General features: G+C 57.1%; 1 protein-coding gene across 3 annotated transcripts in view; it reads right to left on the bottom strand.

The window, feature by feature from the left end:
• Positions 1 to 15,790, bottom strand: part of CACNA1S (calcium voltage-gated channel subunit alpha1 S) — a 111,034-nt gene that overhangs the window by 19,658 nt on the left and 75,586 nt on the right. For all 3 annotated transcript variants that reach the window (XM_039535021.1, XM_039535018.1, XM_039535020.1), the window contains 7 exons: positions 14,694 to 14,822; positions 13,956 to 14,021; positions 13,352 to 13,443; positions 8,059 to 8,218; positions 6,721 to 6,848; positions 5,107 to 5,203; positions 3,603 to 3,705 (listed from right to left, as the gene is read on the bottom strand). In XM_039535021.1, the coding sequence (XP_039390955.1) occupies positions 3,603 to 3,705; positions 5,107 to 5,203; positions 6,721 to 6,848; positions 8,059 to 8,218; positions 13,352 to 13,443; positions 13,956 to 14,021; positions 14,694 to 14,822 (775 nt within the window). The remainder of the gene's footprint in view (positions 1 to 3,602; positions 3,706 to 5,106; positions 5,204 to 6,720; positions 6,849 to 8,058; positions 8,219 to 13,351; positions 13,444 to 13,955; positions 14,022 to 14,693; positions 14,823 to 15,790) is intronic.

Below are 15,790 nucleotides of genomic sequence, written 5' to 3'. Positions count from 1 at the left end.
TGGATACAGGCATTCCTGGCTGCTCCTAATTCTAGGAGGTTGATGTGCAAGAGAGACTCTTGAGACAACCATTTCCCTTGGACAGTGTGTCCCATTAGCCGCACTCCCCATCCCACAAGTGAGGCATCCAAAGTTATGGTGATGGTAGGAGGCGGCTGGGCGATAGGAACTCCTGCACGGACTTTGGACAGGTCCTTCACTTGAGTGAGTCTAGCAGGTGATGAGGGCCAGACACCAGATTGTCTAGACTGTTTGTTTTTTCAGGTGATAGACTATGCTGAGCCAACCCTGGAAGCAGCAAGATGTAACCTGGCATATTGTGTTATGAAAATACAAGCTGCCATATGACCCAGCAGTTGGAGGCAATTTCTTGCTGTGGTCAGGGGGTTATTTGAATCTTAGAATCTCAGAGTTGGAAGGGACCTCAGGAGGTCATCTAGTCCAACCCCCTGCTCAAAGCAGGACCAAACCCAACTAAATCATCCCAGCCAGGGCTTTGTCAAGCCTGACCTTAAAAACCTCTAAGGAAGGAGATTCCACTACCTCCCTAGGTAACCCATTCCAGTTCTTCACCACCCTACTAGTGAAAAAGTTTTTCCTAATGTCCAACCTAAACCTCCCCCTCTGCAACTTGAGACCATCACTCCTTGTTCTGTCATCAGGTACCACTGAGAACAGTCTAGATCCATCCTCTTTGGAACCCCCTTTCAGGTAGTTGAAAGCAGCTATCAAATCCCCCCTCATTCTTCTCTTCTGCAGGCTAAACAATCCCAGTTCCCTCAGCCTCTCCTCATAAGTCATGTGCTCCAGCCCCCTAATCATTTTTGTTGCCCTCCGCTGGACTCTCTCCAATTTATCCACATCCTTCTTGTAGTGTGGGGCCCAAAACTGGACACAGTACTCCAAATGAGGCCTCACCAGTGCTTGAACAGCCAGTTGTTGTGGTAGGAAAGATGATTATTCCCCACCTGCACAGCTACTATTGCCAGGACTTTGGAGAAAACGCTTGGGGCAGATATGCTTTGTTCTGTCTGCTACCTCCTTAACTACTTCAAATACACCTCTTCTAGTTAATACATTTATTTCTGGTTTACAATAGAACCCAGTCGATGTGATTTCTAACTGCGGGGGGAGGAGAAGATGTGCACACCCTCCTCCACACTGAGAGAAGAGGCGAATTTCATATAATTTCGGGTCTGTACTCCAAGGGCAGGTGGACATCTGGGTGCTGTGGCAAGCTCCTTAAGCTGAGCCTTCCCAGAGCGGATCTCTTTGTCTCTCTGTGCAGGTGGGTGTGGCCCTGCCTGTGTGCTGGGCTGCAAAAGGCGTGGGAGCCGAGCCCAGCAAGACCAGGTAAAGGGGGGCCCAGGCTGGCAGAATGGTCTGACTTAGTTAAATCCCAGCACACGAGGTGACATCCCAGGGAGTCCAGCCCATCACAAGGTATCAGGAGAGATGCTGCTATGGTGGTACATAGGGGATCCCCGCACAGATAGCTGAGAATCTGAAGTGGAGTCCTCAGCACAGTCCAGAGGAGGAGCAGATGTTGGAGGCGAGGATGGTTCTCCACCTGGGACAGGTGGTACAGGACAACCCGGGGGTACCGGAGGAAAGTAGGGTCTCAGAGGCCCTGCAGATTTCAGTACCGATAGCCATGTGGTTCCCATTCTGGCTCATCAGACTCCAACAAGTCTTTGGAGAATCTAAACTTCTGTGGTACTGGGTGAACCTGGACTGGATGGGGCTGTGACATGACCAGTGTCAGTACCGAGGATGCTGATTGTTCTCGTGGTATCTGTCTAGTCAATAGTGCTGATGCTGAGCTCAGAGCTACCAATGTTGCTGTCAGGGTCACATGTTTAGGCACCAGAGGTGGTATTGAAAAATCTGTTTATGCTACAGACTTTTTAGAGGCAGAGCGTTTAGGGTCGTTTCTGTAGCAGTCATGCTTGGATGATATGGTGGACGACTTTGGCACTGAGGAATGCTTGGTATTGTGGGTCTTTGAGGAGCTCGGGGTCTTCAATGAGCTCCTGACACTGGAGAAGGATGGAGCCTCAGCGATGCCCTTCCAGGACCAGCCTACTAGTTGGAGCCAGAGCGAGGAGGGACTGGGAACCAGAACCAAGGATCAGAGCTTTAGTCCGAAGCCAAGGGGCAGAACCGGAGTCAGGAAGGAGGAGTCAGAGTCCAGAGCCAGAGTAAACTGGGTTTAAACAGGAATCAGGCTGGGGCAGGGCTGGGAGTGGGCAGAACAAGGCTGGAGCAAGATACGCCTGGGGTGACTGCAGCTGTGGGCAAAGCATTGAGCAGCCAGTGACCTGCTGCTGCTGCTGGGCTTACAAGCGCACTGGCTGGTTGCCTTCAGCCAGTCAGGCGGTCCTGCTGCAGCCCGTCTGGGCTGGCTATGCCTGGAGACTAGCTAGTCCCAGGCTCAGCTGCAGGCCCTCATTCCTGACACCTGGGACATGAGGTCTCTGAAACGGTCGATCTTGATGGTGACTGAGGGTCGTTTGAAGTGGGCCGTCCAGGAGGAGAGCCGGAACTCCGCTTGGGAATTTTAGCAGTGCGCTCTGTGTTCCTACCCGCAAAGTCCTAGGTGAGCGGGGTACAGCGATTGAGGGGCACTGTGCTCACTTGGCTGCGGCTGTACAGGGGTCTCTGGGCCTGGACCCTGGGCTGGTTGGATGGCAAGCTCCATCATGGGGATCCTAAGCTGAATCCCCAGGAGTTTTTAGATCTGCTTTTAAAAGCTGAGCAGATCTTGGAGCTGGCTGGAATTGTGGGCGTGTCCCAGACAGTGGATACACTGGGAATGTCCATCACTGACCGGGGTCGATTCCCAGAGGGAAAGGCAGCGCTTGCATCCCCGGCACACCAGGTTGATGACAATCCCCAAGGCAAACCCCGCAGGAAGGGGGGAGGGAAAAAGGGGATATTAAGCAGACCCTCCCCAAATTAACCGAAGAGGGACAATTATAAAATAAAGGAGAGAGGCAAGTAAACTAAACTAAACCTTGAACTAGGAACTTGAGGCTAAGCTAGAGCAAAGCGGAAGCGGGCAAGTGAGATGCTCTGTCTCAGGCCAGTGGGTGGTTGAGAAGGAACCGAGGGCAATTTGCCCGGGCAGCTCTATATACCCTCAGTACGGGGCCCAGGGATGTCTGGAGTGCATGCACAGGCTGAACGGGCACTCCTAGCAAACATCTCCAATCAAAGCTGCTCGGGGTGGAGCACCACTAGGGACACTCCTCAAAGAAGAAGGCAGCATTCTGTGCATGGGTGAAAGGATCCCTACACAACCCTCACCTACCTCACATGGGTGTGTTGTGAGGCTAAATTATAAGGGGCCAAGTTCCCAACAGGCGTAACTCCTTTGAAGTCAAGTCATGCTGATTTGCAGCAGCAAAGGATCTGGCCCTCGGTGCCCAGATGAAATGCACCAGGGTAGCCGATATTACTCACATCACACGCTGGTGCTGGGGAGGGACCCCTGTATGGGTGGGGCTAGGGAAGAATTCTGGAGGCAGTCTCTATAGATGCACCAGCCAGCGCTATGCTGGCACGGCGTGGCACCAAAGCAGACAGAGCCTATCCCTCACCTTCCGTCTTGATCTTGAGGGCTGTCCGCACCAGAGCGAAGAGAGTGGCATTGAAGGTGACGGTGCCATCGCTGTTCAGAGGCATGTTCATGCACACCAGGCGCTGCACAACAAACAACAACTGCGTTCACCCCCAGGCCGGGGCATACTTCCCATGCACAGGGCCGGCAGCAGACCCCTGCAGGACCGCTCAGGTCAGGCCTAAGGGAGATGCTGTGCCACGACAATGGCAGCACAGTCTGAGAGCTAGGGAACCAGAGAGACCCTCCTGGTCCATCTGTGTCCAGCAGCCCCCTTAGAGAGAGTCCACTTTATATTCATGCCAATGGAGATCCATCTCTATTGCACGGCACTTGTGCAAAGCATGCTCTCCAGAGCACAGCTCACCAGTCAGCAAAGACAGACCACGGAGGCATAGGCTGCATGGGAACAGTCAGGTTAAAGGTTATAACTCTTGGATGGGTTGGGCTATTCGGAAGGCTGCGTATGGCGGGTGTGGCCTCACCAGTGGAGATGTCGAAGGTGAGGGAATTGGGAAGACATAGAATCATAGAATATCAGGGTTGGAAGGGACCTCAGGAGGTCATCTAGTCCCACCCCCTGCTCAAAGCAGGACCAAGACATCCTTCTATCAGGGATGGGATGGGATCAGTGAAATCCATCCAACCACAAAGGCAGCAGGGTGCACTAGAGGATCCACTAGAGAGCCTGTCCAACCCAAAGGATTCTGGGATAAGACCGCATGGCCTCTTGATAACATGCCATTTCACCCAGTGCTCCAGAATCCACAGCTGGTTTAAAATGGTTCCATGATTGACAGCTGCCTTGAGCTCCGACCCAGGAACTGGGTGTTTTTGTTAACGCTTTGATGGCATGAGTCAGAAATGTCTCCCATGCTCTGTGGAGAATGAGCAGGTGCAGGAAGAAGTGCCGCCCACTCTCCCTGCTCCCTCTGCAGCCCCCGGCTTTTGGAGAGCTGCCCCCTGCGGGCGACGGGACACGTTCCCCGCTGAGGAGTTCGGACTCCCGCCATAAGAGCTTTCATGCAGCCACAGCAGGACCCACCGAAGCTGAAGAAGGGCCTGGCCCCCAACCCCAGACCTGAACACGGGGACACTAGAGCTGAGCTGTGCAGCTTGGACCCATCTCTAGCTGAGGTTTGTGTCTGACCAAGAGCTTCGAGGTGTTCTCAGAGGTGGGGACCTCTGCCTTGTATTGGACTGACTGTACCATGGGGGATTATAATTCAGGAAACCTGAAGTGTGTCAGCCTCCGCCCGTTTAAATTGTCTCGCTCCCCCGAAAAGCCTCCTTCTCCATTAAACACTTGATATCAGATCATGAGGATACTCAAAACCAACCCTGGGTTTCTCCCCAGCCCCTTTCGGTGGGAGCTGAGGAACCCAGAGGCTGCAGGGTGTGCTGGAGGGAGGGGGCTGGGACTGGGATAGAGCCATCCAGCATGTCAATCATGGAACCTTTTCCCTTTGCAAAGGGGTTGTTACCTTGCAAGCCACGCGGTGCGGACAGAACTTCCCAAAGCCCAGGGGAGGCTGGATGCGTCTCAGCAGGGTCACCACATCCAGATGTTTGATTCTTCCCCTGCAGGAGTCAAGAGACAGCTGTGCTTTACCCATCTGCTCCAGTGGTAGAATTGCAAACCCTGGCTGGAGGTGGGGGGTTAATTGGCTTGGGGGGCAGGAGCTCAGGGTCCAATCTGTGGCTCAGCCACTGACTGCCTGTGTGACCTTGGGGAAGTCACTTAGGCCCAGGTTTTAATGGTATCAGACGTTGCTCCACTGCGTGATGCAACACCGAACTGATTCAGGAGCCAAAGGCTCATTTCCAAAGGGATATAGGTGCTGGCAATGGGATTTTTGGCTCTTCAAGGCCTAAATCTCTTTTGAAAATGAACCTTAGGCTCCTAAATCAATTAGGCATTGCAAAACTCAGTGCAGCAATGCCAAAAACCTTGAAAAATCTGGGCCTTAAATCTGTCTGTACTTCAGTTTCTCCATCTCCAACATGGACACTTCTGTGCTGCACAGACTGGTGCAAGGGTAAACTCATTAATGTAGGCAGGGCCCCCAGGCACTGCAGAGATGGGGGGCAGAGAAGTAGGTCGGTAGACAGATAATTTTGGAACCGATGGGGTTCATATTGCAGGCCATTAGAGAATGACACTACAGTGCTGACATATTATGTCACTGGGGACTGGATGCTTCAGGGGACAGGAAAGCTCCCAAGTCTAGAATCCAGCTGGGGGCAGTTTAGGGACCTGCATTAAATGAGTTGGTGTGTCTCAGGCCAGTTCTTAACAGCCACTGTTATAACTAGCACCTCGGATGATCATCTCAGCAGGGTTTTAGAGCCAAAAGAGCCCACTGTGCTCATCCAGTCTGACCTCCTTGTAGGATACGTAACATATAGCATGTATATTTATGGTGTTGGGACATTGTCTGGCAGGGAGGGAGAACAGCTGGGCGAAAAGATGAGCCAGCAACCTGATCAGCTTAGCAATTGGGTCAGCAGTCCAATCAGGTGAACATCCTGGTCAGCAACCTGATCAGGTAAACAACTGACTTAGTCAACTAATCTCGGCTAGGAAGGAAAGTGTTTATACATTATATAATAATGTAACTTTGTAACAATGTATTCAAGGCGAGCGCCTGAACCTGGGGGTGCGCCTGTTGGGCCCTGTTTCGGTGGCCTGATCACTCTCTGAAGCAGTGAAGAAACGACATTCTTCTTCAAGCCCAAGGGCCTGTCTGTGAACCTGTGCATTCTGGGTAGCGGAGAACAGAACCGGTCAACGTTCCTGTATAATACTGGCCAGAGAACTTGCCCCAAATAATTCCTTTTGAACTTGTGCACATCCTGAAAAATGTACAGGATTGATTTAAAAATTGCCAGCGCTGGAGAATCTGCCACAGTCCTTGGTATTGACGCTACCCGTGCTATGGCTGAGCTGTGTATAAACAGGGGACTTCAGTCCCACAGGCTGCCAATCCAGCACCTTCCAGCTGTGCTAACTTCTCTCAGCCTTTTAAGGAAATAATCCGCTGGCCTCCCTGGCTGCCACTCAGACCCAGGCCAGCCACAGACCAGTGCTCACTCACTTGGCTTCCGGGTCGTATTCTGCCCAGATTCTTTTGAATTCGTCCAGGTGGTGTGGACCCAGGATGGACCAGTCCCGTGTGAGGTAGTCAAAGTTGTCCATGATGACGGCGACAAAGAGGTTGATAATCTGGCAAAAGAGGAGCATACATGAAGGGGACCAGATATGGTGCCAGATCCTCAGCTGGCGCTAAGAAGCTCCCGTTGAAGTCAGCTGAGCATCGGTCCCACAATGCACCAGAGAGGGCAGGACGTGGGGTCTCCAAATGTGAAGGACTTATATAAAATGACAGCAGGGCACCAGGCCGTGCGCTATCTTCCCTGTGCTCTAAACTGCTACTGGTTGGTTTCCTCTGACAAATGACACACTTTGGACAAAACTCTCCTCTCCAACCTGCGTGCTAGATCTCAGCCCCGATATCCTGACTCAGACATTCTCTGTCTTCTCCCTGGGGGACTCATCGTGCAGGGACCAGGCCTGCTGTGTGGATTAGGGAGAATTTGGTCCTTACATTGATACGCAATGGGCAGCCAATCCAAGCCGGAGAGCGTTTCACAGCCTGTTTAGTAGAACTACTGCATGGAGAACACACTAGAGGGTCATTTTTATGTGCCTCGCGCTCGCCAGAGCAAGACCCAACCCAGGAGCCATGTGCCCCACAGGATCCCAGGCTGAAAAAAGAGGGTGAAAAGGGTCAGTGGATGGATCCCCTCATGCAGGGGCTGAGTGGGGGCCAGGCAGAGAGGGTTTCCTGAAGCCAGCAGAGTCTGCAGCTACCGTCGGGCAGGGAACAGACCTTAGCTCCCTGGAAATATTTCAGACCCAGCCAGTAAAACCTGTGACAACCACAGGTGAATCCTCCCCTCGCCCCCACAAGACAGATGCTGACATTTGTCCTCAATCCGCATGGCAGCCCATTCATTTCAACCCCTTCCGCATGACTGTGAGTGGCCCGGTGGCTTGCCAGGGGGTGGGCTCTGGAGGGTGGAGGACAACGCCTCCTGGTGACTGAGTTCTGGAGCAGCACTGGTGGTTTTCTTCCCAGCCTTCCTTCTGCCACTGGCAAATGGAGCGTGCTGTAACTCAGCCTCGCAGGAAGGGAGGTGGCAGCTGCACATTGCAGAACACTCTGAACCCTTCAGACCCTGTCTGGACTGCTCTGGGGCTGACCCAGACCAGGAGTGCCACGGGAGAGCTCATGAGAGAAAGCCTTGGCATTTGCTCTCTGGCTGGTCCCTGGCTGGCACAATCCTAGGCCTCCACTTTCACCCTTCTCCTGTTAAGGACAATGAAGGGACCAGGAGCTAAACACCAGGGGATCCGGAATCAGGGGCCATACCAGGAAGGCGCAGAGCATGTAGAAGCTGATGAAGTAGAAGTAGGCGAAGCCTGTGCCACAGGTGTACTCCTCCCCTGGGGCGTAGTCAGACTCGGGGTCACACTTTTTCCCGTAGCTGCTGGCCAGCAGGATCTCCTGCCAGGCCTCGCCTGTCGCACACCTAGGGAGAAAGGGAGAATGCCAGCTAGGCTCTGCAAGGAAGGGCTGCCCTGCCCAGGAAGTATGGGATGAGATTAGCTGGAAGGGAGCAGGAGCTCATGGTTACAGCAGGGGCTGAGAATCAATATTATTGGGCGCTAGTCCCAGCTGTGGGTGGGCAGGGGACTAGGTGTCCAGACTCCTGGGTCCTAGCCCCCGCTTGGGGAGGAGCGTATGATGCAGAAGGTAAAATGGGACTGAGTCAGGACTCCTGGGTTCAATCCCTGGATCTGGGAGAAGAGTGATGTCTAGCGGTTAGAACAGAGGAGTGACAGTCAGGGCTCCAGTCAAAAGTATTTCAATTCTGAAACATCAAATGTTATCGCACCACTTCATTTCCACAATGTGGAAACAAACATAACCTAAGCTGATAAGGAATTAAACATTTTTAAAGTTTTGATTCGAATCGTTTGGAAACGTTGCCATCAGGACTGGTGTTGAACTCAACACGTTCCTACAAAATTGCAATTTCAGCCCAACAGCGTCTTTGGGTGGTGAAAAACTAAAACTTTCTGACCTGCTCTGCTCCAGCTTGGCCTTGCATTCAGCACCAAGCCCATCTGACCTCTGACCTGTGAGTCAGGCACCACTGATGGGCTGGGGCTCTGTGGGCATCCCCAACAGGGCTCTTGTGTCTTCTTTGGGCGAGTTCTGGGGAACCCAGAATGGCCCCGAAGGCACACGCAGGCCACAACCTGACCCCACAGTGTATTTTCCCTGCAACCTGTTACAACCATAACCGGCTGGTCAGCGAGCCATACTTCCCCCTCTGTGCCAGGTCCCCAGCGGCTAGGATGAGCCTGTGCCAGCTGCGGGACTTATGCCGAGATCCTCAAAGGTATTTTGATGCCAGGCTGTGTGCCTGGCATCTTTGAGGCTCTGGATCGTAGCCCCGTGGCACAAGCTCCATGTTCAGCTCTGGAGGTGCTGGGTCCAGCACCTGGGGATGGCCAGGATGACAGTGCCAAGATGGTTACACCTCATTGTTGCTTCCGTGGAGGGAGACCCAGGGCCTTGTGTTGCACCACCATGGACTGGTGCATTGTGATCCAGTGCAACCTCATGGCACATATGAGGGGCCCTTTAATGAGCTGCGGGAGTGAGGGGCTAGCCTGGGGTCTTCACTCAGGGAAGTCAGGGTGGCTTCCCCCAGCAGTGGCTCTGCATTACAAATGGCCCCAGGCTGGCTGTACCGGGCACCCCCAGGGGATGGAATGAGAGTGGGGGACCCAGGGCCTTCACCCCCGTGCTCCCTACGATTCACCAGGACTCTCAGCCATCCAGTAAAGCAGAAGGTTTATTTAGACGACAGGAACACAGTCCAACACAGGTCTTGCAGGCACAGATAACCAGATTCCCCGGTTAGGCCCATCTTGGGGGGCCTCACAGCCCCCCCCCCCCGGGGATCAGAGCTCGGTCTCCCTGCTCCTCTCTCTTCTCCAGCCCACCTTCTTCTCCCAGTCCTCTCCGGCCCCTCCTCTCTCCTCCGCCTCCTTCCTTTGTCTCCCCTGGCCAGAGGTGTCACCTCCCCTCCCCCAGGCCAGGCTCAACTCACCCTTTGAATTCCTGCATCTCACCTAAACCTCTGGCTCTCCCCTCCCCCGCACAGACAGTCTGTGCTTCCTACTTCTTCACACCTCTTCCCCCTCCGAGACTGAACTGAGCGGGGTCACTCCAGCCAGTGACCCGGGGAAGTTCGGACCCACCTACAACCTTATGCCGCCCGCGCCCTTTCCCCACCCCAGTACCCCTGGGGTGCACCCTGGGCTGGGGCCTTCTCCCCACGTTCCCGTCTGCGGGGCTGTGATTCGGGCTCTCTCGGTTCAGAGCCCCCCTTCTGACCCGGGCCCCCCTCTGGACAGGCTCCTCAGGGCGGGGCGAGGGCCTTACAGCCATCTCCCCCCTGTCCCGGGCCTTCCCCCCCCTCCGGCAGGGGCCACAGGAGCGGCAGTGCTGCCGGACATGGGCAAAGACCCCAGGCCAGTAATAGTTCTGCAGCAGCCGCTGCTGGGTACGCCAGGCTCCCTGGTGCCCTGAGGGGGGAATGTCATGGGCCTGGCACAGCAGCTGGCGGCGATACTCCTGGGGTACCACCAGCTGCCTCCTGATCCCCCCTGACTCCATCTTCCCTGGGGGAGCCCATTCTCGGTACAGGAGCCCCTTCTCCCACAGGAACCTTTTCCGGCCACCTCGTCCCATGGTCTGTCCCCCCCCGAGGCTGGCCAGGTTCCTTATCCTCCGCAAGGAGGGGTCTTCCCGCACCGCGGCCTGGTACTCAGCCGCTGGGGCAGGGGCGGGGATCTGTCCTCTCTCACCGGCTGGGTCCGGGGCCACAGCCTCTCTGGGCCGTGTCCCTGGGCGTTCCCTCCCCACCGGGTCAGGGTTCGGTGTCTCGGCCAAAGTACTTTCCCCGGGGTCGGGGTGCAGAGCCCTGCGTCGACCCTGACTACGGTTCACGGACAGGGTACCCTGGGTGTTACTTGGCCAGTCCTCGAGGTCCCCCCCCATTAACACCTCCGTGGGCAAATATGGGTGCACTCCCACGTCCTTGAGGCCCTCCTTGTCCCCCCACTTTAGGTGTACCCTCGCGACAGGCACCTTGAATGGGGTCCCGATCACGCCCCTCAGGTTCAGGTAGGTGTGGGGCACCATCCGATCTGAGCCCACCACCTGCGGCCGGGCAAGCGTCACCTCTGCGCCCGTATCCCAGTACCCAGTGACCTCCTTCCCGTCTACCTCCAGGGGAACAAGGCACTCGCTCCGGAGGGGTAGTCCCGTGCCCACCCTGTAAACCCCAAACTCAGGGCTGGGAGCATCCAGCCCCTCGGAGGGGCCGACCCGGGGCCCCCCTCCCTCCTTCGCAGGGGGTACGCGGCCCACCCCCCTTTCCTGCGAACGCTGCCCCTCATCCGGCTGGGTCTCTACCCAGTTGACCCGGTGGGGGGGTTGGTCTGCTCAGTTTGTCCCGGAGCTTGGGGCACTGGCCCCGTACGTGGCCCGGTTGGCCACATTGATAGCAGCCCATGTCTCGTGGGTCCCCTCGAGGGGGATGGCTGGACCTGACGCCAGATGCTTCCCTTTGGTGGGGGCCCTCCCTCGGCTCCTTCTGGGAGGTCCCATGGTGACTCTCTCTCTGCGTTGAGGCAGATCTGCTCCTTCGAGACTCCTCCCTGCCATCCCCTGCCCGACTGTCCATGTATTGGTCGGCCAGCCGGCCTGCATGCTGCGGGTTCTCCGGCTTCCGGTCCATCAGCCACTGCTTCAGGTCCGACGGGCACTGCGCATACAGGTGCTCCAGTACGACTAGGTCAAGCAGGTCCTCTCTAGTTTGGGCCCCAGCCGTCCACTTGCGGGCGTACCCCTGCGCCCGGTTGACCAGTTGTAGGTATGTGACCTCCCGGGTCTTACGTTGACCCCGGAACCTCTTCCGGTACATCTCCGGGGTCAGCCCAAACTCGCGGAGCAGGGCCTCTTTGAACAGGTTGTAGTCCCCCGCCTCCTCCCCTCTCATTCGGCTGTACACCTCCACGGCGGTGGAGTCCAGTAAGGGGGTGAGGCGCCGGATCCTGTCTGCGGGGTCAACCTGGTGCAGCTCGCAGGCGTTCTCAAAGGCCGTCAGGAAGGTGTCTATGTCCTCCCCCTCCTTACGCGGGGCCAGGAAGTTCGTATCGAAGCTCTTTGTAGGCTTGGGCCCCCCCTCACTCACCGCAGCCGGGGCCTCCCTGTTGTTCAGTTGGGCCATGGCCAGCTCATGTCTGCGCTGCTCCTCCTTCTCTCTCGCCTCGAATTCACGCTGGCTTTGTCTTTCCTCATATGCCCTCAGCTCCTTACGCTCCTCCATTTCCATCCGTTTGATCTCTCTCTCCAACTCCAGCCGCCTGAGTTCCACGGAGGCCGAGCGTTGCCGGGCCGATCCCCTGCTGGCCGGGGGGGTCACGGTGCCCTCCGTAGCTGGGCTCCTCCTCCCCCTCCCCCTAGGCCTAGGGGTGGGGGGTCTCGAGGAGCCCTCAGCGGCCGGCTGCCCACTCCCAGCGGGTCCAGACACTGGGGCCTGCGCTGCATCTGCCCGGCTGCTTCCCTCAGAGACAGGGACCGGTTCATTCCTGCGATCTCTCTCCTCCAGCCGGGCAATCAGCTGGGCCTTGGTGAGCTTCCCATGGCGCAGCCCCCCCTGCTTGCACAGCTCCACCAGCTCACACTTGCGCTTCTTGGAATACATCTTCCTGCTGGCCGCTCGCAGGCTGGGGTGTTCGCCGCTCCCCACGGGTTCCAGGGGGACCCCTCGTGTGCCAGTCTTTGAGGTCACCCCCTCTCTGCCAGGGTCGAGCTGCAGACTCCTCCGCCCCTGGGCTCGCTCGCTGTGATCCCCCGGGGGGCCCTGTTACTGCAAAGTCCTGCTCTCTGGCCACACTCTCCCAGGGGTGAATCGCCCCTTCGTTTTCCTGCTCCCCAGTCACTTACTGCAGGAAGCGCCGTCCACGGGGTGCCGATCCCACCGCTGCCACCAGTTGTCACGGAGTGTGGGGGACCCAGGGCCTTCACCCCCGTGCTCCCTACGATTCACCAGGACTCTCAGCCATCCAGTAAAGCAGAAGGTTTATTTAGACGACAGGAACACAGTCCAACACAGGTCTTGCAGGCACAGATAACCAGATTCCCCGGTTAGGCCCATCTTGGGGGGCCTCACAGCCCCCCCCCCCCGGGGATCAGAGCTCGGTCTCCCTGCTCCTCTCTCTTCTCCAGCCCACCTTCTTCTCCCAGTCCTCTCCGGCCCCTCCTCTCTCCTCCGCCTCCTTCCTTTGTCTCCCCTGGCCAGAGGTGTCACCTCCCCTCCCCCAGGCCAGGCTCAACTCACCCTTTGAATTCCTGCATCTCACCTAAACCTCTGGCTCTCCCCTCCCCCGCACAGACAGTCTGTGCTTCCTACTTCTTCACAGGGGCTAGCCTGGGGTCTTCACTCAGGGAAGTCAGGGTGGCTTCCCCCAGCAGTGGCTCTGCATTACAAATGGCCCCAGGCTGGCTGTACCGGGCACCCCCAGGGGATGGAATGAGAAGGGATGCGGTGGGATGAGGAAGGGGTGGGGCCTACACAGACCTGAAGAGCAGCAGGACGGCTTGTGGGAAGGTCTGAAAGTTGTTGTTTCGGTTGATTTGGGTTCCATCCACCAGGGCGATTTTCCCAAACATCTGTGAATGACATGCTCAGGTCCCAGCTGCCCTGCAGAGGCACGCCCTGCCATAGGCATCCGTCGCTACCCTCCACCCCACGCGCCCGCTTCTGGCCTCACCACTGCACCTGCTGGCTCCTTTCCAGCCAATAGCCCGGAACCTCAGGGAAAGGGCTGGCCTGGCAGGATGACCTTGTGGACTGGGCACAGCGCTGGGAGTCAGGGGTCCAAGGTGTGTTCCCAGCTCTGCGACTGACTTGCTGTGTGAAGCCGGGGGAGCCTGACAGCTCTGTGCCTCAGTTTCCCCATCAGCGGACTGGGGATAATAACAGTGGCCTCCCCCTGGCAGGGAGGCAGCTGGGGCTTGATTCATTAGTGACTGCAGAGCACTCTGAGCCCCCCGTGGTGGAAAGACAATGGGACTGTACCTGTCGTACAGCAGGAGCGCCCGAGGGGTGACCCCTGCTCCCTGGATCCTGGCTCTCCCACGCCCTGCCAGCCGGGGCCCCAGCACTGTCCCTGCCTCCTTACCTGCATCCCGATCACAGCATAGATGAAGAACAGCATCACGATCAGCAACGCCACATAGGGCAGGGCCTGTGAGACAAAGGGTCCAGGGCTCACGTGGGAGTGGAGGTGAGAGGGAGCAGCCTATCCCCGCTGTGGACCCCGCCTGCTGTAGGAGTAGGAGTTCGCCGGGCTGGAGCTACCAAGCTCTGGTGCCAGCCAGGGGTCCAGCGGGGCAGCTGGCAGGAGAGTGAGGCTGCCCGCTGCAGCTGGAAGCTGCCACTAAAAACATCCGTTCTCCAGCATTCCTGCTGCTGTCGCTCACTCCACAGCCTGCACAGGGAGCTCCCTGCCCCTGCAGCTGGGACAAGCACTGGAGGGGGCACAAACAGGCGCCTACGACTGAGGTGCTGGAGAGCACCCTCAGCGCCCCTCCAGTCCTGAAGTTCCTGTCCAAGGGAGCTGGTGATCTTACCCATCTGGTCTGCGGAATATGGGGCCAACTGAGGCTCTGAGACATGCTGACACCAATATGAATGAGCATCTGGGAAGCCCTTCTTGGCTCCTCCTGAACTCCTAGATGCTTGGGTAACATACACATCAAGTGCGTGCTAGCTAGTGACCGGTCCATTTCGAGGTTAACAGCCTGCTGCTGCTACCGGCTAATGGAGCTCTTGAGCAGTAGAGGCCTGTGCTTTGGGGCTGAAGGTCCCATCCTCAAAGCCAGTTGCCCAGCCACACTGGGGATTGGTCCATACGCACCTGGAAGGACTTGATGAAGGTCCAGAGCAGGGTCCTGACTCCTTCCCCCCGGCTCAACAGCTTCACCAACCTCATCACCCGGAAAAGTCGGAAGAAGGTGATGGAGACGCGGGTATTGTCTGCAGAATCCTGCAGGCAAAGCACGTCCCTTAGCGGCTCGGTGGGAACAGAAGCCCCAGAGAGGGGAGGGTGGGAGCAGGCCCAGGAGACCTGCTGAGCTCTTCGGGGCTGCTCGGCCACAGGGAGGAGCCACCGCTGTGCAGAACTGGTGGCATTTCCCCCACTGTTCACCACTACAGCCCAGGCATCTCTTGGATCTGCAGCCCCGCTCAGGGCTCTCCTGCACTTGGGTGTTATGTGTGTTAGAGTAAGCCCACTTGCTGGGCCGGCTCAGGGGAGCTGCATGCTGTAGTGAGGGTGGAGGAGTGCTACCAAGTCAGTACATGCCAGCGAGGATAATCCAGAAGAGAGGATCCCTCCCCCATGCTCAGCTCCACCGGCAAGGGTTACATGATGGATGGATCCCTCCTGCTTCACCTGGGGCTCTGGTTGCCGAGAGCCCCCTGGCTGCAGCAGGTCTATGGCAGGAGGCAAAGGGTTTGAGCTGGCTGGGAATGTTTGGCTTGGGGTCATGGAGCGGGGCCAACCAGGGTGGGGTGGGAGGAAGGGAAGGAAGGAATAGGGTAGGTTAGGGTGGGGGAGACCTTCGAAAGACGATATTGCTGCCCCAAGTCCCCGTGAGTCCCTCCCTGTCTGGAAGGAAGTGGGGATCGGAGCCCTCCCGAGGGGAAGATGCAGCAAAGGAGGCTATCAGGAGAGAAAAGCTCTTGGCAAGAGTGGGAACTCTCCGTTCCGCGACAAGGGCCACAGACGCACAACTGACAGCACGACACCCGCTTGAGTAGCCAAACGCTGCTCGGCGGGTGCATCCCTGGGCCCGAGACCTGCAGTAATAACACCTCCTAGCTCTTCGCAGCAGCAGATCTCAAAGCAATTGACAGATCAGTCTTCACACCTCCGGGCGGTAGGGCAGGGCTAGGTTCCACAGGGATCTGAGGCCCAGCGTGGTTGGCCCCAGGGAGCCTGGGGCAGGGAAT

The sequence above is a fragment of the Mauremys reevesii genome, linkage group 4, assembly GCF_016161935.1.
Source record: "Mauremys reevesii isolate NIE-2019 linkage group 4, ASM1616193v1, whole genome shotgun sequence".
NCBI lineage: Eukaryota > Metazoa > Chordata > Testudines > Geoemydidae > Mauremys > Mauremys reevesii.
This window is presented reverse-complemented; position numbering and strand designations above follow the sequence as displayed.